The sequence below is a fragment of the Passer domesticus genome, chromosome 4 (genome assembly GCF_036417665.1).
Source record: "Passer domesticus isolate bPasDom1 chromosome 4, bPasDom1.hap1, whole genome shotgun sequence".
Taxonomy (NCBI): Eukaryota; Metazoa; Chordata; class Aves; order Passeriformes; family Passeridae; genus Passer; species Passer domesticus.
The window spans coordinates 78,178,055-78,204,061 of record NC_087477.1 but is presented as its reverse complement, the minus strand read 5'-3'; the positions used below and the strand labels follow the sequence as shown (position 1 = coordinate 78,204,061).

Genomic DNA, 26,007 nt, shown 5'->3' with positions numbered 1-26,007 from the left:
TATGTACAAAATTGGTGTAAGAGCACATCCTGTTCTGGATTTCTGCCCTGGTAGGTTGCTTATCAGAACTGCTCTGCTGTAGTTCTAGAACATCAGGTATTTCTACCAGAAAGGTAAACTTTGGTTCAACCAGTTTTTGCTCAAGGATTATCAGAATACAGCCAGCTTTATTGTCAGCCATTTATTAGAGACAGTTTCCAGCTGTACAAAGTGTAATTTAACATCCAGACTCCAACACCTGTCCCAAAACACCAAAAGGATGAGGAATAACACCACAGGTGCTGAGTATTGCATTACTTCAGTGTTTATGTACAGAGTAAACTCAGTATTTAAGTAGTTCAGCAAAGTCAGATGGAAAGGAGTGACATCTGGTGCAGGGTCGAGTGACAGGAGGCCCACAAGAAGTCTTGCTGAAGCTGTGGAAGTCTTGTGCCTGCCTGAGCAACCCCCAGGGTGCACAGCACCCCTCTCCCTGCAGCCCTCCAGCCTCATGATGCTGTGTATCAGGAGCCAGCTCTTGCAGGGGTGCTGGGGAGGAGAGCTGGGGTAGCTCACGCTGTGTCCCACCTCACCAAGAGGACTGAACAGCTGCCAGCTGGCACCTGAGGACGCTGTCTTGCCAAGCAGGTCCTGTATCAGAACACTCCGAGCATTCATCAGTGCTGCAGCACCTCCCAGAAGCCATTCCTTCAGTAATTCCACTCCTTCCAAAGCCTCCTGGTATCATGGCAACAGTTGCTCCCAGTTTTCCCAAGAGGAAGAGAAGAGGGACAGCTACTCACGGTCACTGTCACTACTGTCACTGTCGCTGCTGTCACCATCCCACTTGATACTCTCCAGTGCCTTCCTGTGATGTCAAACACATCAGCCATCAGTCACCTGTTGTGACTTGTGCTTGAAAAGAGATCCCGAAACACAAGGCAAATACAGAGAATATTATGGGCTGTCTAATGCCTACTGTCAAAGGACAAATGCAACCAGCATTTGCTGGAACCAGCATTTGTCCAATGCTGGACAAATGTTTCCAGCATTTGCTGGAAACACATCCTCTTGGGAAAGCCAACTCCATCAGCTGCCCTCCAAGCTGTCAGGAATGCTGGTATTTATTCCCTTGGAGCATATCTGGCTCCAGACTGTGGCCCCTCAAGCCCTGATCACCATGTGAGGATCATCTGGGCTTGGCTACAGCAGTGCAGTGAGAGGTGGCCACAAGCCTCAGACCCTGGCAGCCACATGCAGGGCCATCCTGCACCACCTCCTGCTGTTACTGGGCTGCAGCAGTGTCTTCAGGAGCCAGACCCAGCTAGGAAAGGATTCCAGGAAAGGAAGGCAGTAGCAGGACTGAGCAGTGGATAAGGCTAACCCCAGCATGGAAAATTCCCTTTCCTCCTAGGAGCATGGAACCAAAAACTGAGGGGCCATTTCAGGCCTGGAGTCAACCCACCAGCAGATCATTCTGAAGCCAGTTGTCTGCTCCCTTGTCAGAGAAGCCTTTCCAAAGATGTAGCCCCTCCAAGATCCTGTCTACTGTACCCCTTCAGCAGTAACAAGAAACATTCCAACTTACTTCTGTGTTTCAGAGAGTTGAAATTCCTCCTCTGTTCTGCTTTTCAGTCTTTGAGATAAAGGAAGCCCAAGGGATGCTGCCAGCTTTACCATCTTAATTGCCTCATCTGGGCAATTGTTTTGCTTAGCACAGTTCAAGAACTCGTCCATCACCTTTTCACTGCAAAGGCAAATGGTGACTGTTCTTAGAGTCACAGGAGAGGTGCCCATTAATTTATAGCCCATTTAGAGAGGGAGAGAAGGTGACATTTTCAGATCAAACAGTTCCTCTCTGCTCCTGCCAGGAACTTCACCTCTGGTACAGAGGGAAGGCCATGTGATAAGTTTGGGAACTTCAGTACCAGCAGAAGAGAGCAGGCACAGAGTGCCACTAGGTGTGCAGCCTTTGGTACCACACACCCTCACGGTGCTCACTGGGACAAGCTCCAACTTTATTTAAAAAAAAAACACATCCAAACAAAACCCATTACTATTCCTTACAAGTTGTGTTCTACTTCAAACAATTTCCTCCTCCAGAATCCCGAGACAAGCAAGCTGGTGTAGCCTAACAGGGAACCACCTAAGATTTAGCATTTGACTCAATAAACTTGTCTTCAGAAATCCAGGCACCTCTGAAACATGTGTGGCTTGGTTAAGGGCATGCTGGGATATTTCTGAGCACGTGAAACCTGCTCACAGATATTTGTGAGTCCTGCTCAGTCTGATTTGCACAGCTGAGTTCATCAGTGGCACTGCTCTCCATGGCCCAGAGCTTCAGACACCAACCACTTCAGTCCCTCCCACTTTGCACATGCTTGAAACAGGTATTCCAAGACAGAAAGCTCTTGGAATATTTCCACTGGATAAACAAACAGCCATGCTCACAGGGACAGACACACATTCATGTTCTGGAAATAAATAAATGGAACACTACTACCAGTTACAACTGGAGGTTGGACTACCTGACCTTTGAAAGTCTCTTCTATCCCAAACTATTCCTTCATCCCTTAATTGGGATCTCAGCCAAAGGGGAGACTCAGCAACTAAAAATACTTACGTGGGAATCCTGTTGATTTTCTGGAAATGCTCCATCATGTTCCTGTTCAAAAGAAAACAAAATCATAAGTTTAAAACAGCACATAACAGGAACACAGATATTCAACCTGATGGATGAGCCTCCACTGGAACACAGCTAAGCTCAAATTCATGAAACAATCTTCCCCATAGACCTCGTGCTGTATCCTTGCAAATGCAATCTGTATGAGCTAACCTCACTGATAGTTTAACACAAAATATCTTACACTGCAGAAAACAGTAAGTGTGGCTGGTGGCAATTTTCCTTTAAAATACTACATATTTTTAGTATTTTAACAGACTCCTTTGTTGCTACTTCTTTGTTTCAAATGAATCACTGTACACTGAATATCTGCATTTAACAGAAAATAGCTCAAAACCTTAAATCAGAAGCTAATGTTTTAATTTGTGTTTCAAGTTTAGAGCACATAGGACAGTAATTCTAGCTATTAGAGTACAAAAAATAGCCTATTTAGAGTTTTAATTAAGACTGCTGCTAATTAAAAATTTAATTAAACTAAAATTAATCTCTTCATCAGTTTGAATTCCAAAGAGTTCCAAAAATCAAAAATGGCGAGTTGTGGGCACTCAGCAGTGCTCAGAGTCAGACCACACCTTGCCATAAGCAGCTGCACAAAGCTCTACACCAGATACTACATTAGTGTCTAAACCATTTTTGAGACAGACAGCTTGGTGTCAAGAAGGAACAATAACAAGGGAAAAAACCCATCACATTCCCTGCAGGCTTTATCCCCTGCCTTTGTCTGCACTGGCATTCCAAGGCATAGGTCATTAGCTTTTGCTTTTTGTGGTTAAGCCTTGAGTTGCAGTGCCAGCAAGCCCAGAGCAGAGAGCCCACACGTACCAGGCATCCTGGGCTCTGCCAGCCCTGGCAAACAGCACCACGACGTGGCCCAGAGCACTCCCTGTCCACTCCAGGGGGACCTGCCCCGGCCCAGCAGCCTCATGGACAGCTTTGATTTCTTCAGCACAATTGGCAAATGCCAGCTGGATCTGTGAAAACATTGTAAACAAAACCTCTGAAATGAACAGAAGCTTTTCAGGGCAATTTCTCCTCCAGCTCCTAGAGGCTTGCTCTGGATGTGATTTAAATTTGTGAATTAACAATCATTACACTGGGAGACAAATCTGTCACTTCTGTCAGGATGGCTGTCCCCAGTAGGCAAGCTCCAAGGTGGCTTTGCAGGGACAGTATTCACCTTCAACACCCTTCAGCTTGAGAAAGCAATTACTGCAATGAAATCCTTAGCAAAAATCCCTCAATTCTGCCATGTGCCTCCCCAGAGACATGGCTGGTTGGGCTGCATCACTTCTCCAAACCCTGGTTAGAAGGGATCCTGCTCTGTTAATGTGAGGTTTCTTTATAGGTTGAAGACAATCCAAGTGGTTCAGCAGGCCTGGATAGGCCCACATGGATCTGGAAATCTGCAGTGGCAGATGCACTGGAACTGGATCTCTAGGACTGACCAGGGATACAGCAGTTACCCAGTCTAGGGAGACACCACTACTCTCTACTGAGCTTCTGTGCTGATTTTGGCTGGGATAGAGTGAAATTTCTTCAGTTTCTTCTTTCTTACTGTGGGGCTGTGTTTTGTATTTAAGATGGGAAGTACGTTGATAACACAGGGATATTTTTGTTATTGCTGGGCAGTGCTTGAAGAGCATCAAGGCTCCCCCACCAGGGAGTGGGCTGGGAGTGCACAAGGTGTGTGGCACAACAAGGACTGGGAGGGGACACCTCTGAGACAGCTGACCCTAAATGCCCACGGGATATTTCAGACCACAGGATGTCATGCTCAGCAGATAAAGCTGGGGAAAGGAGGAATGGGGGATTCATTTGGAGGGATGGTGTTTGACTTCCCAAGTAACTGTTACACATGAGCTTTCCAGGAGCCTGGCTTTCCTAGGGATGGCTGAACCTGCCTTTGATGGGAGATGGTAACTGAGCTTGAGCTCTGCCCTTCCACTGCCCCAGTTCCCTCCACCATCTCCCAGCAAGGGCTGTGTGGGGGCTCAGCTGTTCAGGGTGTTAGCAGCTTCCTTACCTCACTGGGGTGCTGGTCCCTGCTCATCAAAGACAAGAACTCTTCCAACAGGTCTTGTCTCCTGCTAAACCCCAGCTGTTTCACATCTGTTTAGAGAGAGGCAGTAGTTGGTAGGTGTGACCAGTGCCCCTGTTCCCAAATCATGGCAACACGGTCAGCACATTTTGACAAGGCAGAACCATGCTCTGTGACTGAGCTGTCACATTTAGTTCCCTTTCTTTCCCCTCATTATCAGATCCTGTGCACCAAATACATAAAGCAATCTGATTTCTTCTTGCCTGCTGGTCTCAAGACTTCTGGGTGACAGCCCAACTATTCCCTTGATAATGGCCCTCAAAGTCCCCTGCACTGACCAGCCTGGTGGTGATGACCCTGTCACAGAACAGGGAGGGAACAGCACACGGAGCCCTGTCTGTAACATCAATTACCAGTCCTCAGGGGGAACATGGACCTGCACTCCTGCAGGACAGTGAGGCCCACAACCCCCACAGCCAGAACACTCCACCACTGTCTGCTGAGGATTATGGAGTGACTTTTTTTTTTGGGGGGGGGGGGCTAGATTAAATCTTAATCAAGGATCTGCAGAGGGTCCAGGTGATTCAGTATCAGGCAAGCACTGCACCTTATCATGGCTACTCCAAGCAACGGGAAGTTTCCAAACTTTGCACTCGCTCCAGCTTTGCACTGCTCCTGGCATTTGCCAGACAAAGTGCCCATGAAGCCATGTAGCCATCACTGACCTTCCCACACTGAAGGGATCACTTCCAACTGGTTGGCTGCATCCAGTGCTTGAAGGAGGTCCAGTATATTTTTAGGACTTGGATAGAAGAGCTGATAAGGAAGAGAATCATTTCAGTCACCTGTCACTGCTCCATTTCTCTGCAGCTCTTACCCTGGTACACACTTACCGAAGATGACATTTCTTTGTACCACTTTAACACCACCTCAATTTGTTCCATCATGCACAACAATGAAAAGAATTTTGACCTAGAGAGAAAAAAACATCCTAATTCAGTGATGATTATATCAAGCAAACTATGAAAGTACCAGCAGATGGTGTGCTGCTCAATTTGTATTGCAGATCAAGGACATTTCACTGATTGCCACAATTCATACAATCAGAAGAGCAGAAGTGTTTCTTACGACAGCTTAATGCTGACACTAGATTATTGGCAGAACTAATTAGATCACTCTGTTTTAAAATATATTAAAAAAGCAATCTTCCTGCCTGATGCCAGTTTTAAGGTACCTGAATCTGTCTCAAATGCAACTTTTGGATATAAGAACTGAACTAAATTAACCTTGTTATTTGTGCAAGTTCACAAGACAAGCCTGAGTCCTTGATCCAGTGCACTGACTAGGAAAACATCCCTACACAAAGAAATGATGCTGTTTTGCTGTTACCTCCAAAGCTGCCATGCAGGCTACACAACAGAATGGCAGAACCCACAAGTGGTTGTTCTAGTTGTTGGATGGGTGTTGAGATAAACTGATGCTCCAAGACACTGGATTTCAGTTCACAGGCCACAAACTGAAAATAAATCCTAAGCAATTACTGCTCTGATGAAGGATCTAATTCCCAAACTGGACACACAATAACCAGCTGGAGCTCAATGTCTGAATCGTAGTTTGTATTGAATCTGACAGCAGTACAGAAAATGCTGAAGAAAACCTCCACTTCACTCACCAGTAGCCATTTGACCGATCCACATCCAAGAATTTCCAGTTGTCTCCCTTCTCCAGGGCCTTATTTAACTGATAGGCAAGCTTGATATCCTTAAGATCACAGCACTGCAACAAACCAGTCAGATTTGAAAGCTGTTACCAAATGTAACTCACAAGAGTCACAGAGGTACATGCACAGATCACAGCCATGCAAATTACCAGTCAGGGAGGAGTCAAGCAAAGAACTGCAGAATTGTGGCAGAAAGGAGGAGGTGATGAGCACAGATGAAAATGGGAGGTACTGAAAGCTACACCTTGTATGACAGGATGTAAACTCACAGGCAATTCTCCAACAGCTGGAGGGGCTCAAAGGAATTCTGATGGCAAGGAAGAGGCACTTACCACTTGCATGGCCGTGTTAAAAAAGTTGGCTGAAAGGGAGCAAACAAAAGTCTGTTAACTTCAAGCTTCCAAGGAAACCTAAACCAGCTCATTAACCCACCCTCCCAGAGGATGGATGAGGTATGTGCAGTTAGAAACTCAAAATCTGTAGCTCAGTTTGACAATATAGCTGAACTCTTCCCTTTCTTTGCAGTCTTTGGTGTGGCATGAGTTGGGTAGGGATTTTTATACACTTCTAGCAACAACTTAGAGCACAGAAAGAAACAGTTTAACACATCTAGCAGGACAGAAGCAAAGAAAGGAGGGGTACAACATTCTATTTCCCAGAATCCTTCCAAAGACAAAAAAGAAAGCTGATGAAGAGTGCCTTTCAACACTCCATTAATACCACATTGTCTGGAGACCTCTCTTTGCCAAACCCATCTTCCAATGGAAGCTGCATCTGCTTCCAAACCTACAGAAAGGCTTTTGAACTCCCAGGGCAAAGCTGTGAACGTTCAAATGGCAGAAAGAGCCAGTAACACCACGGGATGTTCAGGATATTCCCCTCCTACAGACCCACACTCCAGTTCCCCATGAAGCATTATTTCATGAAGTTTTCTGAACAGGATTAGGAAGAACTAAAATAGGAAAACTCACACCACACCTACAACAAAAACCTGCCATTCACCTGATGTGCATCATTTCATCAAACTGCTCTTCCTTAAACTGCTCTTGTAAATAACCCTAGGATTTTTTATCACATAGACTTAAAATGCTCATTCACACATGCTACACACCTACTTGCACACAGAAGCCAGTGCAGCAATGCACAGCACAATTCCCAACACTGGAATTTGCCCTTTGTCTCCAGAATTATCAGCAGGGACTGAGAGAAGCAAGCTGCATGCATTTATCCTCCTTGAAGTCCTTACCATCATCAGGGTCCTGAGCAGTGAAACTTCGCTTTTCAACCTCATTTAGCACCTCAGAGATGATGTCTGATGACTGAGCATCAACTGTGGGACAAAGAGACAAGTATCACATCTCAGTTGTGCCAAGCACTTCCTTGTGAAGAGCATCAGTCTGCAAACACAATATGAAATTGGGAACAAGCAACATAATTTTAAACAAATGCAATTTCTGTGATGCTCCACACCAGCTGCCATATAATTTGCTCTAAAATTTGTCCTGCTATTGCCAGATTTCCACATCAGGAGGGCAGATTCAGAAAGATAGAAGTGCTTTCTAGCAAGAAATCAAACAGGCCTGGAAGTTTGTCTGTTAGAAGGTCGCACTAGAAAAAGTATTTATACTTTCTATAATATAGTTTTGAAGTATATTATATAAATATACTTCATATTTATAAAATTTAAAAGGGGGAAAACCAAAACTAAACTAACCCCCAAATTCCAGAACCAAACCTAGAGAAACTCCAGAGCAATTCCTTCACGTTTCTTAAAACACAAGGACTGCACTTATGGCTACTTTGCCTATTCTGTTCCTACAGCCAAAAGTCTGTGGGCATGGGACCTTAAACAGCTGGGTTCCTGCCTGGTTCCTGGTTCTAACACAGCTGTTTTTCATGACAACTCTAATGCACAGAACAACTGTTGCAAGAAAACAAACTCCCTGTGAGTGGCACAATATGAAATCACACACACTGTGGTGAGACCCAGCCTACAGTGACCGAGTAGCATTTGCTCCCTGTATGAGGTTATCCTTTTTTTTTTCACCCAAGCAGAATCAGGCAGCACAGGGAACACTAGGATCACACCCATTAAAGGTTGTCTTTCACTCCATGAGTGAACTGCCTTCACCCATCACAGATGAGCCCAGGGCGCACGTACCGCCTCTGTAGTACACGGAGAGGAGATGATCGTAGGATGCAAGGCTGGGCTCTGGAAAGCAAAAACACTGCAGTTACTGCAACACTCCTGGCTGAGCTCTGTGCTACTGCTCTAGTTCACAGGCTGCTGCTTCAGTCAGGCAGCATGCATAAATTTACTCTAATATCTCTCCCTGCCCACCCCAGTGCTGGATCAGAGCTCACATACACCCACCTAGGAGAGGTGATATCCAACACTGGAGCACCAGCTGGAGCATCCTGTTTCTATGGGGGAGCAGCCAAGCCTCCCTGCTCTAAATTAAAATCAGAAATACTGCACAGCTAGTTTTCCTCATGAATGTAATCTTTAGCCTATCAACAAGCATGTTACTGGGGCAAAGTACAGCCCACGGGACACCAAATTAATTCTGCAGATTTTCTCTGTTTCTGCAATATTTATTTGGAATAAAAAAATCATCATCTAACTCAAAAGCTTTTTTCTGCAGAGATGTAGATCTATAGACCTGAACTGGCTTAGGTGGCTTGTGAAGTACATCTCCCCTGGAGTCAGGGAATCAGCACCATTCTGTGTGGTGCTGAACTCCTATGCTGACTGCTCTGTTCTGGAGGGGGCACTGGAATATCATCATCACTGCATGTAATAAATACTCTGGTTCTCTTACCTATATCAAGTGCTTCCATTTCCTTTAATACAAATAAGGACATAGTTCTGCCCACACCACCACACCTTCTCAGGCTCTTCAGTACAGAATTAAAAGTCAGCAGAGTTGGTTGCACTTTCTGTTGAGCCATGTGAGTCAGGAAGTCCTTAAAACAAAATTCCCAAATTCTTAGTACCTCACGTTATGGATCACAGTTCAGCTTTCATTGCCTCAACCTAAACCTTCTCCCCACCTTAAAGTGAACACCTTTGCTATAACTGATTGTTTAATCAGTACTATCTAATTTTGAATGAACAAAACCCAAGGCTACATTACATAAGAATAAATATTGGAGAACTGTCTCTAGAACACAATGGAAAACTTTTATAGTTACATAATATTTTTCCTTACTGACATATCATTAAAACTCAAAATTACATTTCTGTCACAACACCATGAATTAAAATTCAAAGAGTGGTTATCTAAAACTTCACATTTACTTTATCTATCTCCCAGCAGTAATTTCCCCAATTACTTTCTGTCCAGGCAGTTCCTGGATCAGGTATGTTCTCACAAGGCAAATCACTCTGCAAAGGCAAGGTTGGATTTTTTTTTGTTTCACACTTGCTACTCCTCCATAGTTACCTTTTCTGTTTAAACTACTGTACTTCCTTTACAGCAGAGATTAGTATCTGGGGACAAAGTTCTTGCTTTTGGTCTTCCAACAACTATAAAAATTTACTAATAAGGCAGAGCCTTATTAGTAAAAGAGCCCACTCTTACCACTTCCCCACCTCTTTTGCTCTACCCTCCTTACCTTGGCTAATTCCCACCTTTCTACGAACTTCTCCTTTAGATATGGGACTGCTCTGATCAGTGCATTGAAGGTGTGCACATCAGCTGGAAAATGTAAGAGAATCCATTTTAAATGACAATTTATAGCCTACAGGAAGCAGTTTTTTCTAGCATGGCTCAGTTTCTGGCAATGTCTCATGCAAACCTGTTTCCAGTGAGCCAGCCACACGCCAGCTGCACTGGAATTCCCAGTTTGCATTCAGCTCCCATGATCCAGCTGAGGTCCGTACCCCTGCGCCAATCATCACTGCCATGAACAAACACTCTGTGCCCAACAGGAGAGCACAAAAAAATCCAAACAGGAGACACTCACCCTTGTGCCTTTCATTCAGCAAGTCTATGTACATGTCATAAGCTTTAGAATAAGCCCCGTGCTGCAAAAACAAAAAGAAACCATCTCTGAGTATGTGAGATCTCAAAAGCTGAAAAAATCCCCCAGCACTGAAGAATAACTTTACCTTCACCATCCCACGGATCATTGTGCAATAGGAGTGTGCATTCCTCTCTGGCATTATCTTAAATATCCTTTCAGCATGGTTGTTCTCCCTAGAACCAATGAGCAAGATAAATGTTAAAGAACAAAATAAGATACTCTTAGGGGAATGATTCAACATGCAGAACAAAATATGGACTGTACCCCCAAAGACTGACACTCACATATCACACTTGTGGTACTTGAAACTATTCTACAATCACCTACCAGACTTCCATGAACACTTTAAAATATCAGCAAACACAGGTTTATTTAACAAGTAACACCTGTGAGTATGGGCTGCTGAAAGACTTAGGTCTGTTCCATAACAACACAAGTGCACAACCCATGGGATATGGGAATATAGGCAACATTTTCTATACCTCCATCTGGGGCCAGATGACTGTGAACCTCTTTGAAATTGTCTCTTTGGAGTTTTCTGTTCTGAAGCATCCACCTGAGGAGATTTTAGCAAAAATAAGTTTCTCAGAGGTAAATTATGACTTAACATCAAATGACACGACTTGCTAACAAAACTGAAGTTCAGCAGCATGGACCAAAGGTGGTTTTTAATGGGTTATATAAGAATAACTTATAACATTCAGGAACCAATAACTAGATTGAGAATAATGTTTATGTTATTAAACATATCAACACCTTTACACAAACTACTGTGGCTAATAGGTCAGTCATGGATTTTTGTAACAGAAGTATCTCCTGGGAATGCTGTATGCATCTGATCCACCTCATGGCACCTCCCCACCTCCCATGCAGACAGTACAAAAATCTTGATGTCACCTTGATAGGCTCCCACTATGTACGAAATAAATAAATAAATAGAGATCAACAGGTTTTCCATACCCCTGGTTCTTCCAAGCTCTCTTTTTCTTCCTGCTCTTTTTCAGGAGTAGGCTCACCATCTCCATAGAAGCATAACAAATCCAAAAGGCTGTTTGTGGTCTCCAGAGACACAGGGGTACCTTTAAAAAATGAGAATTTAAGACAGTCAGAGAAAGTGAAGAGCTCACCACTCTACAGCCATACAGAAAACCTGTGAACACCACTTTGCTCTCTTCCAACACATTTTCTAGCAAGTCTCTAACCCTTCTGTGACACCAGGAGACAATTTTAACACTGAATTAGAGTATGTTTTTCTACTGAAGACACTGAAAGGGTAGAGATTTCCTGATCAAGTAGGAGGAAGTGACAGCTGTCAGCCAGAACTGTGAAGCACCTCAAGCCCAACACAGCCATGTGAAATTTCTAGTGGTTTTCATAACTCTTCCTAGGATACACCCTGCTGTGAAGAACACTTCATATGTTTCACTTTCTATGAAACATTCAAAATCAACAAAAGTATTTAGTCTGCTTCCTCTTCAAGAAGCCAATTGTTCTCCTTTTCACCAAAGTGACATGTCAGACAAGCAGTGGCTCAGATTCTCCAGGAATTCCACAGAACCACTTCACCAGACCAGAGTCAGTTGTGAAAGAAGCAACAGAGTCACAAAATTGTCTCCACAGCCTGTGGCAGCTACTGAAGTATTTTTGGCACAATTTAAGCAGGGCTCCACCACAGAACCTGGCAGGCAGACATACCTGCCTGCAGAAGCTGGTCAAACATGTCCACAGACTCTTTCACCATTCTGAGGTGGATGCGCTCCCTCAGAGCTTCCTCGCTCACTCCTTCAGTCTGAGGTGTGAGAGTCTCAGGCATCAGGCACTAAAAGCAAACAGAGGAATCTGGTCACAAGTTCAAACCTTCTCTAGATATCCTTACTCTTCACCCAATACACTGCTTGCAGCCTAACAACAGCAGTCCTTTTGGTGATGAAGGACCACACACATCCTCACCCTCACTTTGTGCCAGGAAGCAACACCTAAAAAACACTGCTTTTCTTACTTTTATCTCAAGAACCTGATATGACACTCAACTTCCAAGAAAAAACGTCCACTACAAAAAACAAAGTGGAAATACAGTACTGCATTCATACTGTCTGCAAAACAGTTTAAAAGTTATCCTTTTATCTTAGTTTTGGACCAGTCCAACAGTAGATTTCAGTGACAAAGCACAAATATAATGAAAATCAAGAACAAGAAGCTTACTGGTACGTTGGGCTCTGCAAAAGTCTTGTCAAAATACTGAGGAAAGTTCTTTATGATGTATTTTGCAGCATTTCTCCCAGACTCCTTTGACAATGAATAGAGGCGCTACATAGAAATGAGATAGAACAAGATGGAGAAATACACAAATTACAAGACTGAGAATTAGAAGAAACATTTTATTTAACAATGAACATTCTGATGGGATCAAATTAAACTCATGTAATTTTTAACTCACTAGAATCACAGGGACAACATTCCAGATAAACATTCTGGGATTCATGCCAGTATAAGAATCTCTATTATTTAAATGTCATTGAATTCTAATTCCTTGTTACTCAGTCAAGAGACAAAGTTCAGACAACTGAAATGCTGCACTACTACCTCAAGCTCAAAATCATCGCATTTTAGAGAGAAGAGAAAATTCTGAAAGCAATCTGATACTTGATTTTATTTTGTAATCAAAACCAGGCTTCAATTAATTAGGTAGGAGTATTCACAGCCTAGACAAAGGCACGAGGGAAGCTATCAAGGATGTGAAAGGAAATACCTACAGCATTAGCTGCATTTCTTGGCATCAGGAAAGGGTCATCCTGGAACATGTAATGAGCAGCAGTAGGATCCTGTAGAAAGAAGAGCCCAGCAATGAGAAGTTCATAGTTATGTGCACAGGCACAACACACTGCCTCATGGAATTTAGGGCATAGTGAATTCTTCCATCATAACCATCACCAATGCACGTTTTACAGAAGTTCCTCTTGTTCAAATAGGCTTAGCCTGTTTAAAAATAGCTTAAAAAAATATTTCCATTTTAAACACACACACTTGCAGGCTAATATGATGACAAAAAGGGTCCTTTCTACAACATAACAAGCAGTAAGTGCCCTGCAAAACAAGTAGGACTCCCAAGTGTAATAGTCTTGGGAAGCTGATGGGACTTGGCAAGTTTTGATTCAATTCCCAGAATTCAAGATAGATGGGATTTAAGAACAGCATCACAGCATTTCCAGGTTTTGCCCAGCAAGAGCAGACACTCATTGCACTTTTAAAAGCCTTTCTGGCCTGAGATTGGGAAGGACATTCTGGACTGGGAAGCTGAAGTGGTGAAGGAACTTGCTCCCTAGTTAGTGACAGCCTCACCAAAGCACTGCAGCTTTCTCTGGTAACTGCAGCTCTCTCTTAGCACATGGATGAGGCTTTAAGGACACAGCAGAACACCCTGAGCCAAAGGGAAAACCCTGATGTGAGTCTCATCTCTGATTTATGGCCAAAGCAGAAAGGGCACTGCACAGAATGGACACCCTGACCCAATCCCATGGCCCACAGAACCACTCACCCTGTTGACAGTAGAAGCCAAGGTCTGGAGCACAGCAAGCTTATCCCTAGGCACAAAGGAGTTGCATTAATTCTCAGCTGCAGACTTTGAATGCTGTCCATTACTTTGTTTGGAGAACAAGCACAGGATTATCCTAGACCACAAGGATTTTAAATTCTAGGAAATAATGTTTTTGCTGCACTAAGGAAACATCACTTCTCACAAAGAAAGAGAAAATGCAAAAAATGGCCTCAGTTCTTAAACAGTTCCAGGAAAAAAAATATTTTGAGGAAAACCCTAAGAGTATCTGTGTTTACAGCTATTACTCCTGTCCTTATAATACATTATCAAAGAAAGATCATAGGGAAGAGACACAAAAATAATTCTTTGGAATGCTTCTCCTAGAGCATCTCCAGGGGATAAATACATTTAAGTCACTCTACAAGACATATCTTTGCAAGAAAAAATAAACCAAACCAAAACCAGGTATCTCAGGACTCCTGTGCCTGTGGGACCTTAGACTTTGGTTGTTTCACCAAACAAGGAAAGGCCAGTGAAAGTGGCCTTACTTTAGGTTTACATGCTGACACCATTTGACCATGAACTCAATTTTTGCTGTACAGTCATGCAGGTCCATCTTAAGTGCTCCCAACAAAACAGGTTTTGTTCAGTTGTGTGATTTCTAAGGAGGATTTATTCAGTCAAGTTTATTCAATCAAGTTTTATTTTGCTGAAAGAAACACATTCACATGCAAACAGCCAAATGAACTTGATTTTACAGATCTTTAGCAAATGTGATCTTTTACAAATAAATGGAACCATGCTTAAAATGCAGTTGTTGTAAGTGCTTTTAAAAGAAATGTCAGGAATGCAGTGTACACAATCTAGAGACAGTAAGAATCAAGAATACTCAGAGCTCCAAATCAGCAGGGACACTGCATCAAGGAATACAGGAACCTCAACTTTCTTTTTCAGTTTTGGTGGACAGACTACATTTAGCTGTCTAACACTGATTTTTTTTTTCCAAGTGAAGATTCCAAAAGTAAAAACACTCACCATGTTTTCCTTCGGGGGAGCACAATTTCTTCTTGAGTCACTGCAAATTAGAATTAACAATATTAAAGTGGTCATTAGAAACAAAGAGATGCCCAAAGAAAATTTTGAGGCTGTAAGTTGTAGCAAGTTGGGGTCAATCCTTCTCCCAAGTGATAGGACAAGTGCAAATGGCCTCAAGGTGCATCAGGTGAAGTTTAGATTGGATATTAGGAAAAATGTTCTTCACTGAAGGCTTGTGAAGCACTGGAACAGGGGAGTGGTGGAGTCACCATCCCGGGAGGGATTTAAGACATGTTGATGTAGCACTTAGGGATGTGGTTTGGAGGTGCCTTGGCAGTCCTGGGTTAAGAGCTGCACTCCACTAACTCAGAGAGCTTCTCCAATCCCAGAAATTCTAAATTCTACAAGAACTGATGAGTTAAGCTGATCCAGCTGGAAGTACTAAAACAAGGATTTTAAAACCACAGTGTAACGTAGGCTCATGGAGCTGCACAGCTCAGTTCATGCTCTTGGAGCATGGTTGGAGATGAGGTAAGGAATCAAGTTAATCCAGGAAATTCATGCACAATGAAGGCAGGGAGAGAGAAAATCCAAGGAGAGGAAAGAGGGTGTTTACACCATCTTAATCTCCTGACACACTGAGTTGTTTAGAGATCAAAGAACACATGCAAGGAACCAGTAATGAAGACACCTTACCTTGTGAATTGTCCAGAGCCTTCCCAAGAGCAGGACTACTCGAAGAGCTCCTACAAACAACCAGGGTTTGAATTCATGGCAGTCACAGCAATACAGCAAAAGCAGAATAGTGAAATTCTGTACTGCAGGTTAGAATTAACTAAAACACTAGAGGAAACTGGAGTGCACTGGTAATGTTGCACTGTTATTAACTCCAAATCATTACCACAAAACTTCTATTGGATGCTTCTCTTAAGGCCCTCATTTCAAGAGGCAACTGGTTGTACGTGAAAAACTTTACTACCAAAAAAATCTGATTACTTAATATTGGGGTATAACATTTTTAAAGTCGTTTTCATGAACTAGTGAAAGAAAACTTAGAAAGAACTTAGAAAGAAAATCACAGATGTAAATCAGGAAAGATTCTTCATGCTTTGGAGACAGGATCATGCTGAAAACAGCACTTTAAAAAAACCCCAAAAAACCAACTTTAGACACGAGTAGTGTTCACAGTAGGAGAAAACCCAGAGTAATGATGCAGGTGAACGAGCCCTGGTGAGTTGCAGAATCTCCCAGAGCTGCAGCACACTCAGACACAGGACTCACTTTGCTGAGTATCACAAAGCAGCTGCTTTGTGCTCACTGCTTCAAGTCCTGCTCACCACTGTTCACATTTTACTGCTTTCAGCACAAACTAGGTTTATGTTAATGTTATGCTTGTACTCCTTTTGCTCATGAAGCAACCCAAGAGTAAAGCTTTGCTGCAGCCCTGGCCTTCAGTGCCTCCACACTGACCCTGATCCTGAGGGAGAGGCTGTTCAGGTGCAGCCACAGCTCTGTGCTTTACCAGGCACTGCACAATTCCAGCTGCTCCCGGGGAAGCCTCACAAACTGACTAAGTATGATTTTGCCATCCCAAAAATGAATAACGATTGTGAGTGAACTGGGACCTTTTCATTTGAGACAGCCCCTAAACGAAACCATTGCATAGACTCATGGAATGTTAAAGTGCTGGAAGGGACCTTTAGGATCCTGCTCCACCCCTGCTGGGCAGGGACACCTTCCACTAGAGCCCCCCAGACAGGGGCTCAAGGGCAGACAAGTTGCTTCGCTGAGCAACTTGCGTCTCACCACTCCTACAATAAAAAATTTCTTCCCAATATCTAATCTAAACTTCTCCTTTCTCGATCTGTACTCATTATTCGTTGTTACTCCTATCACTGTAATTCCTGGCGAAAAGTCCCACTCTGGCTTCTTGGCAGGCCCCATCGATATTGGCACAGTTTTGGCGTCTGTATGCAAAATTCCCTTCCCCAGAACGAACAGCTCAGCTTCCTCAGCCTCCGTAGTGAAGTGCTCATCCGCTCTAGGAATCGCTTAAACCCTCGAACTCTCTCCCGAGGAGGCTCCGAGCCGCCCCAAATGAGGGAAGACCCCGGGAAAGGCATTCAAAAGCAGATCAAAGGCGTTCAAAAGCAGATCAAAGGCGTTCAAAAGCAGATCAAAGGCGTTCAAAAGCAGATCAAAGGCGTTCAAAAGCAGATCAAAGCCGCACAAGAGGCGCTCTCTCCCTCCCTCCCGCCACGCCGCGCCACCGCGCACTGCGCCTGCGCAGCCCTTCCCGCCTCACTCCCCGCACAGCCAGCGCCGCCCGTCCGCCGATTCCTCCCCGCTGCCGCCTCCGCCACCGCCCGGCCCTTCCCTCCCGGCAGCCCCTCACCGGTAGCTCTCCGGCCCGCCCGGGAGGCGGCACGGCCGGCCCAGCCACAGCGCCCGCCGCCAGCAGCCAGCGCCGACCCGCCGCGCCGCCATGGCGCCCCGCGCGCTGCCTCTGGGAAGGCGGACGGCACCACTCCTCCAGCGGGGGGGACGCCGGCGGTGGTACCGCCCGGCCCCGCCCCCCTCGCAGCGCGGACCGCGTGGTGCTGCCCGTGGCGCGGCGCTTCCAGCGGGAGAGCGGGAGCCGCTGTCGGCCGGGAAAGAGTCGCTCGTTCGCCATGAGGCCGCCCAAAGTGGTGCCGTGGCGGCGGCTGGTCGGGGTGTCCTTCGGGATGTACACGGCCGAGGAGATCAGGTGAGGCTCCATGTGTGTCCGTCCAGAGCTGTGCCTGTGCTGCTGGCCACTACGAGTCCCAGCGTGCCCCGCGGCACGGTGTTAGGGAGCTGCGGTGGGCTGTGGCGCGCGGCATGCTGGGACTTGTAGTCCAGTTAGGCCGTGGCCCAGCCGCTGGGATGGCGGCAGCCGAGTTTTTACAAAATCTGGCACCGCTCGAGGGGACACACTGACAAAATTATGTGATTTCTTAGTAGAGTGGCTAGTCATGTAAAAGAAATATTTGCCGCGATATGAATGATTTTGCTCATTGTATCATGAAATCAACGATACACAAATTCCCATTGCATTCGCAAAACACCCTCAGAAAGATATTTTCATCAATTGCGAAGATCACACAGGCCCTAAATGCCCATGCTGGCTATGCCACTCAAGTATGTATTTATTACATTCCTGTTCACTGTGGTTGGTTTTTCCTCGCCCCCTCAGGAAGCTGAGCGTGAAGCCCATCACGAACCCGCAGTACCTGGACAACGTGGGCAATCCGGCTGTGAACGGGCTCTACGACCTGGCCCTGGGGCCCCCCGACTCCAGGGAAGTGTGTGCCACCTGCATGCAGAACTTCAGCAACTGCCCCGGCCACTTCGGGCACATCGAGCTGCCTCTGCCTGTCTACAACCCGCTGTTCTTCGATGTATGTATGCTGAATTATTGCTGGGAAAGGGCTGGGGGTGCCCGAGCTCTCATGTAGTCCTTGGAAACAGTACAGGTGCCAAGATCTGCTTTCTCTTTTAAGTGTAATAACAGCAGGTGTAGTAGGAAAGCTTTGTTGTGTCATGGCAGTTCAGTACAAATAGACCTTGTGAAAAATGTGCGTTTTGTTGTAGCTGTTGTTTTACTCAATATTGACAGGCAGGTGAGGGGGGATATTCATCCTGAAGTATGTGACTGACTGCAGGATGTCATGCTTTAATTCAATGTATGGCACAGTAAAAATTACCATTTCCTTTAAACACCTACTGCACGTGAACAGCTGTCTACTCTTCCAGTTTTTAACAAACCTGAGCTGAGATGAATTTTCCTCTTGAGGTGCTGATCTCACCATTTACAATAGCTGCCTTCTGCACAGGCTACTAATTGAGAGTCAAAACCTCACTTTCAAGTGACCAAAGTTAGATGAGGTACCCACTTCTAGCCTTGTTCCAGCTTTAAGTTCAAATAACTGTATTGACCAAGGATTAAAATCCTGCAGCAGTAATTCCCAGCCTTCAGGCCACAGGGGGAGTGAGACAACTGTGTTAAATAATAACACAGAGCTGTGGTAAATAATAAAACCCACTGATAATTTCCCAGACCTCGAGGAAAATGTGATTGTGTGAAGGATCTGGTAGGACTGAGACCAGGATGTTTCATTTTACTGGTGAGGGGGTTTGGGTTCCACATTGTCCTCTGTGGGGTGAGCTGTCAGGAGCTGTAGTCACAGTGTAGGAGCAGCCTGGGTCCCAGAGCTGCTGTACATACCACAAGTGTTTAATGTGTCTGGCCACAGCTCTGTTCACAGAGAGCAGCAGGCACAACTCTCTCCCAGGATTTTTTCTGGGGAGGGCAGTGAGAAAGCTCAGAAGAGAAACCAGTTCTTCTCTATTCACTGCTCTTGTTTTGCACCTGTGGAATGTGTTATAGAGATTGTTTACCCAAAGTGATTTGTTAATTGGACACTGGTGAAGGTTGTTTTGATTCCTTGGCCAATTGGGTAAAAGCTGTGTCCTGGCTGTCTCAGTCACAGCTTTTTCTTTAATATTCTTTAGTATAGTATCAGTGTAATGTAGTATAGCTTAATAAAGCAATTGTTCAGCCTTCGGAATCATGGAGTCATTGCACATTATTCCCTACACTGGGGTCACTCTGCATGGATAGTAGACAGCCTGCAGAGAGTTTATCTTTGCTTTGCATATGAGTTTGGTTGAATTAAATTTTTTTTCAAGCAAATTCTTTAAGATTAAAATGAACCATTAATCTAACTTCCCCATTATAATAGCACTCTCTTTAAGTCCAAGCAGTTGCATTTACTTCCTTACTGTGCAAGCCAGTACCTCTGCCAGGATAACCTTTCCTTCCCCCTCCCTTTCCAGAAACTTTACCTTCTGATCCGAGGCTCCTGTTTGAATTGCCACATGCTGACCTGCCCTCGAGCTGTGGTTCACCTGCTGCTGAGCCAGCTGAAGGTGCTGCAGAAGGGGCTGCTCCACGCTGTCCACGACCTGGAAATCGTTCTGAACAGGGCAAGTGCTGTGTGATGCTCCATGTGTGCTGCTCCGTCCCTTTTGCAGTTGGTGGTCTCACGGCTCTAAAGCTCTCTGCCAATTGCTCTTCTTCTGTTCCTTGTAGTTTGTAGAGCAGTGTGCAGATGCAACAGGCTCAGAAATTGAGGAGGAGTTGGATCGCCACGTGCAGGAAATGCTGCAGAGCTCTCAGATAACAGATCGGTGCTCAAATGTAAGTACAGGCAGGGCTTCTCCTGAGATCCTGAGATCCTTTGTCCTCTTCAAAGAGTGATGTGCAGAGCAAAGCCTGTTTTGTAGGTGCTGGATTTTGTCCAGTTCTGAACTGTGTTGTGTTTAAGGGCTTTTTGAGGGAAATATCTGAAATTAAACTGAAAAAGGATTTTATTTCCTATTAGCATAACTGTTGAATTTCTGGAAAAGTAAGGAAATATCTCTGTAGGGAAATGTTTTGGTGGTGTGAGTACCATATTAAAATCTGATACTGCTGTCAATACACCACCAACAGATACTGATACTGCCTGTCTGATGCTGCAGAACACATTTTGAGAACTCATGCATCCAGCAAACTTGCAGAATTAATTGCAGTGACATTTTTAGGAAGACTTGTGTAATTGAATTCTAATTCCCATTTAAATGTAGTTTAATGTACTTGGTTAGTAAAGGTGGGTGAAGAAGATACTTATAATCTAAGATCCTTCAGCAGATTTGTTTATAAGGCAGTTTTAATTCCTTGATCACTTGCTTAAAAACTAAGCTTAGGCACTTTGTAAGTCATACATTCATGAGCTGTCAAAAGAAGTGCTTTTTGTCATTTATATACTTACCTAAATCATTCTTAGAGAAAAGCTTTAAATTCCAGTACTGACTTGAAAATTAAAGACTTTATGGGATAAATTAGAAAAGGAATGTGGAGAGCACTGAGGGATGTATACCTTCAGCAAAGATGATGAAAGAACACTACAGATCAAGGCATGCATTAATCAGTGCATGGATGTGTGTGCATTGATACTAACAATGTTCATTCATGTTGGAATGTTAATTGTGTAATGTTTAGTGAATTCTTCATATAGCGTGTTTTAATTTATTTTTATTCATTATTTTTAAGGGTTTTTTTTTCTCTTTACCAGGTCAAAAATGTTTGTGAGTGTAGAAATAAACTGATATCACAGTTCTGGAAAGCACACATGGCTTCAAAGAAATGCCCAAACTGCAAGTAAGTTTAACTACATGAGGAGGCTGGTTTCTAGTTAAATGCTGTATTTGTATTACCCTTTATCTGCCTGTCCTGTTTGGGTTTTTTTTTTCCCTTCAAGATCCAGGAGATCACTGGTGCGAAAGGAGCACAACAGCAAGCTGACAGTAACCTATCCTTCTACAGTGTACCATAAGTCAGGAGAGGAAGGCATTCTGGATGAAACAGCAGGTGAAATACTTGTGTTCTACTCAAATATGTTTGCACTTTTTCCCTGCACAGATTCTTGGCAGTGACTGTGCACTTGGAACTCATTTATAAAAAATACTGATTATAACTAAACAAGCTCTGGAGTCAGAGAGAACCCAATTCCATTAGATTTCTGTTTGAGAGCCTCTTGTGCTTTTGCAGCTTCAAGTGTCTCTGTCAGGAAAGGAAGTACAACAGCATAATCTTTGTCAGCTTTAGGGTGGTTTTGGGGCACTTAATTTTTGGCAGGTAGCTGATTTTCTGCTGGATTTATTAAACAGAGTAACTACTGGTAAAGTTAATTAGGAGGAAGATGACCAACTTTAGAAAGAAAATCACATAATCCTAACTCCTGTGAATTAATTTCCTCTTGAAGAGTAAAAGACAAAGAAAGTAGGTGGCACTTTCCAGGATTAATTAACCTATTGTTTGAATAAATTTGAACCTCCTTTTCCTTCTCATATCCTTGATCCTTTACACAATGAGATGGAATTGAAGCAGACATTTATGTGTGTTATTTAGCCCTTAAGAAAGGTTTCTACAGAGAGTTTATTTTATTTTTTTTGTTACTCTGTGATTTAAATACTAGATTAAATCTCTGGAGCTGTGGCTGAAGAAGCCAAATGGGAAGTATTGTGTGTTCTGAACTGGGATGGATCACACAGTTGGGTAGATTGTACATGCCTGTGCATGGTTAAGTCCCAAAAGGAATACCTTCAGCCTTGGCATTGGTTCATTTCTGTTTGAGGGATGGAAGGGTTTTCTAGGTGAATGGAGAATTGAACTTTTAGTGTGCAGTAATCTGCATTTCTGGACCTAAGCCAGAAGAAGAATAGGAAATTGTCTGAGGTCATGGCAGAACTGCTTTTCATCGAGTTGTGGAAATTGAGAGCTACAATCTCTGCTTTGTTTTGAAAATAATGGGTCTTTTTGCTTTTTAGTAGCAAAACCATGTGTTTTCCTGCCTCTCCAAAGCAGAGGTAGCCCAGACACTCACCTATAATGTGGATGGTGCTATTGTCTCCTTCAGTTGAGTATTCAATGGGAACCTTGATACCTCCCTGGTAGTGCCTGAACCCCACTGAGAGCTTCCCCAGCTGCAGGCTGAGACTTGATTTGTGTTTTGGTCAGGGGACGAGATCATTTGAAGAAAGGTTCCAGCTCACTCTAAGTCAAAAAAAGCATAAACTTTAGATGTTAGAGTGGAGTTTTATTTCTGTTACTTATACTCACTAGTCACAGAGAGGGTTTCTTTTTTACTTAATTTCATATTCCCAAAGCAAACATTTAAATGATAATTTTGATGTAGATGTCAGCCAGTATATTTTTAATGTATATTTTGTATTTCCATTCCTTCTCTGAGCTGGAAGCACCACTGTAAGCAAAAAACCCCAAGCTTTCAGAATAATGTCTTGAGATTAAAAAAAAAATTATTTTGTTTTTTACTTTTCAGGTATTGATGAAAGCCAGTTAGGGAAGAGAGGATACCTGACACCAATGACTGCCAAGGAATACATCCTGGCTCTGTGGAAGAATGAAGGTAATGGTAGTGAAGAACAACATGACTTTATTTTCTGTACCATTTAGTGGACAAATCTACAAATCTTCCAGTATGAACTCCTTGTCAAATCTTTGCCTTTTGCCTTAAGGGCTTCTGGCTGCAAAATAAGTTTTGTGACAGGAGGACTGGCAGCCAGTGAATGCAGAGACCTGGATTCAGTTAACACTTTGATCATTTATTCTCAAATTGTGGCTCCCCACAAATCTATGAATCACTCACAGTCCGTTACTGGAACCTTTCTTCCTCTAGTTCTGCTTTCTCCATTTGCTGTAATCTGTATTTCTGTTCAAAGTTGTTGCTAAAGTACCCCTTATGTGACAAAGAGTGGCAATTCTTTCTAAACCATGTCTGAATGTTTTTATTTTAAACAAGCTCAATAGTGCTAACTTAGCAGATTCTTTTAACTTGGTTGACCAAGTGCATCTGGGGGTTTGAATATCTAAACAATAGCAATGAGAATGAGTTTATATTTCTTTTGTCTCTTTTTAGGTTTTTTTCTGCGTTATCTCTTCCCTGGGATGGATCCCCATGATAATTCAGGATTCAGTCCAGACATGTTTTTTCTAGATCTGCTTGTGGTTCCACCTTCAAGGTAAAATTTATCCCACCAAAATCTTGTAGAAATCACAGGATTTAGTGCACCCTTTGCAGGAGTTGGAAATCCAAACTCCTGTAGTACAGACACTGCTCTGCTTAAGTATCAGTGGATTGTTTAAATCATAAAAATCACATTAGTAATTGCTAAGTTCTGTTGTAACTTCAAGTGAGTTAGAAGACTGAAATACTAATTATGGAAAATGTATATTTTAGTATTAGTAGTTTAAATGATTATAAAATATTGTAACTGCATAGTACTGATAGAATTTCTTGTTAAGGATTGTTCATCTTTTATGACTGTCCCAGTAGAATATATGAATTTTTAAATGCCCACTGTTAACTTGGATTATTTTCCACGCACTAAAGATTTAGCTTAGACTATTTGGGGTTTATCATGCTGCTTTTGAGTGGCTTTAATCCTCTGAAGTAATTTTAATTTGCTGTAGGTATCGTCCTGTAAATCGCCTTGGAGATCGCCTGTTCACAAACGGGCAGACTGTGAACTTGCAGGCTGTGATGAAGGATGCACAGTTGATAAGGAAGCTCTTGGTTTTCATGGCCAAAGAACAGTGTCAGCCAATAAAATTTACAGAAGAAATTCAAACAGTAAGAGTTACTGGTTGTCTTATTCTTTGCTTTTTTGGATGGGGGGGTTGAGTTCAGGAAGGCTCCTGTTTAAGCTGTTCCTGTAACAGTTTTTGCCTGAGGTTGGAATATCTGCTGGTGGAAATGTACCATACCTTGTTTGGTTTTTTTTCCCTCTGCTGTTTTCTACCTGGTGCAAAGGGAAAAAACATTTTGCTCAGATTCTCTTAGCCATGGATTTTTGTATGTGAGGCATAACGGGCTCTGTTTCTAGAGAATTAAATATGTACAGCACAAACAGTTCATAGTTAAACTTTGCCAGCATCTCAACACATGAAAAGAGGGGGAAAAAAGCCACTTGAGCTTCTAAGCCTTGTGGAGCCAGTTGTGACTGTGTTTATTTTTTGACAGTTGATGTCTAAGGATGCAAAACTTCACAAATAATATAGTTAGTAACAATATTTGTCTGCTTCTGACAGTTCACATAGTTGTATTGTGTAAATAATAATGCATTCAGCTTGCCTCATTCCATATTTGTTCATCAGTTGTATCGTTGAGGGGTCTCTGACACTGGGCTCAGTTTCAGGGGAACTTGATTTACATCTGCAGTGTAAAACATTTTGGAAACACTGTTAGTTACTCAGAATGTAGCCACTAGATGGAGATCTGTTCTTAAAATATTTGACAGGAGCTCAGTGAATTTTGGATGTGACTGGTTTAGTGGCTTTTAGACTGAAAACAAAGTGATATAAGTGATAAAAATAATGTAAATCCAAGAGATTTTATCTAAGAATAGGATTTTCTAGTTACAGTGATTCCTAACATGGACTGACAACCAGTGCAAAATAATGGCGAATGTTTCTTTTGCTAGATTTAATGCTGTAATTAGCACCATAACTTCAGCCTAGTAAGTAGAAGGTATTTTTTGTTATGTCCAAGTTTCTAATTTCTGTTTCTGCAGGAGACAGGAGGGGACAGTGAACCTCTGGACCGTTCTGTGCTGACCACAATCCCAGGACAGAGCATTGCAGATAAGCTGTACAACGCCTGGATACGTCTCCAGAGCCATGTCAACATTGTGTTTGACAGTGACATGGACAAGCTGATAACAGAAAAATACCCTGGTATTCGTCAGGTGGGTAGCAGCAGTCTTAATGAAAAAAGAGAAGCTGATGGAGTAAGAAAAAAGTGAACTATTTGTGGTTAGTACATGGGCATTTTCATGCCACTCATCATGGCAAGAATCCATCTGGTTTTCCACACTTGTCGCAATAGGACACGAAATGAGTGACACACACAAGCTGAGATGTCCAAGGTAAAAAGAGGGTAGTTTATTTCTGAACTCCAATATTTATAGATTTTCAAAAGTGACCATGGATTGGAGGATGAAATTGCCACCTCTCCAACCACACTGGTCAAACCAATTCTCTCCTCCTTCAGAAAGGAATGCAAAACAATCATTATTTACATGAAAAATGCGTGAGAAACTTCATGACAAAAATGCAAACATCAGAAGGCTTAGAAGAACTTAGAAGAACAGGGTGACACGCACTTGCAGGTTTTAATTGTCACCTTCTGTTTTCCAAGCTGTTGGAGAAGAAGGAGGGGCTGTTCCGCAAGCACATGATGGGGAAGCGCGTGGATTTCGCTGCTCGGTCCGTCATTTGCCCCGACATGTACATTGGGACCAACGAGATTGGCATCCCCATGGTGAGCATGAATGAAGGACTGTGTCCTCCTGGTGCAGCTCAGGGCTGAGCTGCACTGCTGGCAGTTTGGGAGCAGTTTAAA

General features: G+C 43.3%; 2 protein-coding genes and 1 non-coding gene across 3 annotated transcripts in view; 1 reads left to right on the top strand and 2 right to left on the bottom strand.

Moving 5' to 3' along the window:
* Nucleotides 1-166: 166 nt before the first annotated feature.
* Nucleotides 167-17,565, bottom strand: PTCD3 (pentatricopeptide repeat domain 3). The gene is made up of 24 exons (XM_064418985.1): nucleotides 17,415-17,565; nucleotides 15,716-15,765; nucleotides 15,020-15,059; nucleotides 13,985-14,030; nucleotides 13,203-13,271; nucleotides 12,652-12,756; nucleotides 12,145-12,268; nucleotides 11,410-11,528; nucleotides 10,932-11,005; nucleotides 10,535-10,622; nucleotides 10,390-10,450; nucleotides 10,039-10,121; nucleotides 9,243-9,387; nucleotides 8,582-8,632; nucleotides 7,667-7,750; nucleotides 6,753-6,781; nucleotides 6,373-6,476; nucleotides 5,594-5,672; nucleotides 5,426-5,516; nucleotides 4,686-4,771; nucleotides 3,485-3,633; nucleotides 2,603-2,644; nucleotides 1,568-1,726; nucleotides 167-847 (listed from the first exon to the last, which is right to left on the bottom strand). Exons 1-24 carry the CDS (start codon nucleotides 17,504-17,506, stop codon nucleotides 775-777), a joined length of 2,043 nt encoding a protein of 680 aa, XP_064275055.1. The 5' UTR covers nucleotides 17,507-17,565; the 3' UTR covers nucleotides 167-774.
* LOC135300172 (small nucleolar RNA SNORD94) lies at nucleotides 10,189-10,330 on the bottom strand. Its single transcript, XR_010362061.1, has one exon. It is a non-coding gene; the product is annotated as a small nucleolar RNA SNORD94 (small nucleolar RNA).
* Nucleotides 17,566-17,573: 8 nt separating the features above from the next.
* The window catches only part of POLR1A (RNA polymerase I subunit A), a 29,751-nt gene continuing 21,317 nt past the window's right edge, over nucleotides 17,574-26,007 (top strand). Inside the window, exons 1-11 of the mRNA XM_064418980.1 lie at nucleotides 17,574-17,768; nucleotides 18,237-18,441; nucleotides 19,880-20,029; nucleotides 20,136-20,243; nucleotides 21,160-21,245; nucleotides 21,346-21,455; nucleotides 22,927-23,013; nucleotides 23,524-23,626; nucleotides 24,078-24,237; nucleotides 25,178-25,351; nucleotides 25,804-25,926. Of these exons, the coding sequence (XP_064275050.1) occupies nucleotides 17,692-17,768; nucleotides 18,237-18,441; nucleotides 19,880-20,029; nucleotides 20,136-20,243; nucleotides 21,160-21,245; nucleotides 21,346-21,455; nucleotides 22,927-23,013; nucleotides 23,524-23,626; nucleotides 24,078-24,237; nucleotides 25,178-25,351; nucleotides 25,804-25,926 (1,383 nt within the window). The 5' untranslated portion in view covers nucleotides 17,574-17,691. The remainder of the gene's footprint in view (nucleotides 17,769-18,236; nucleotides 18,442-19,879; nucleotides 20,030-20,135; nucleotides 20,244-21,159; nucleotides 21,246-21,345; nucleotides 21,456-22,926; nucleotides 23,014-23,523; nucleotides 23,627-24,077; nucleotides 24,238-25,177; nucleotides 25,352-25,803; nucleotides 25,927-26,007) is intronic.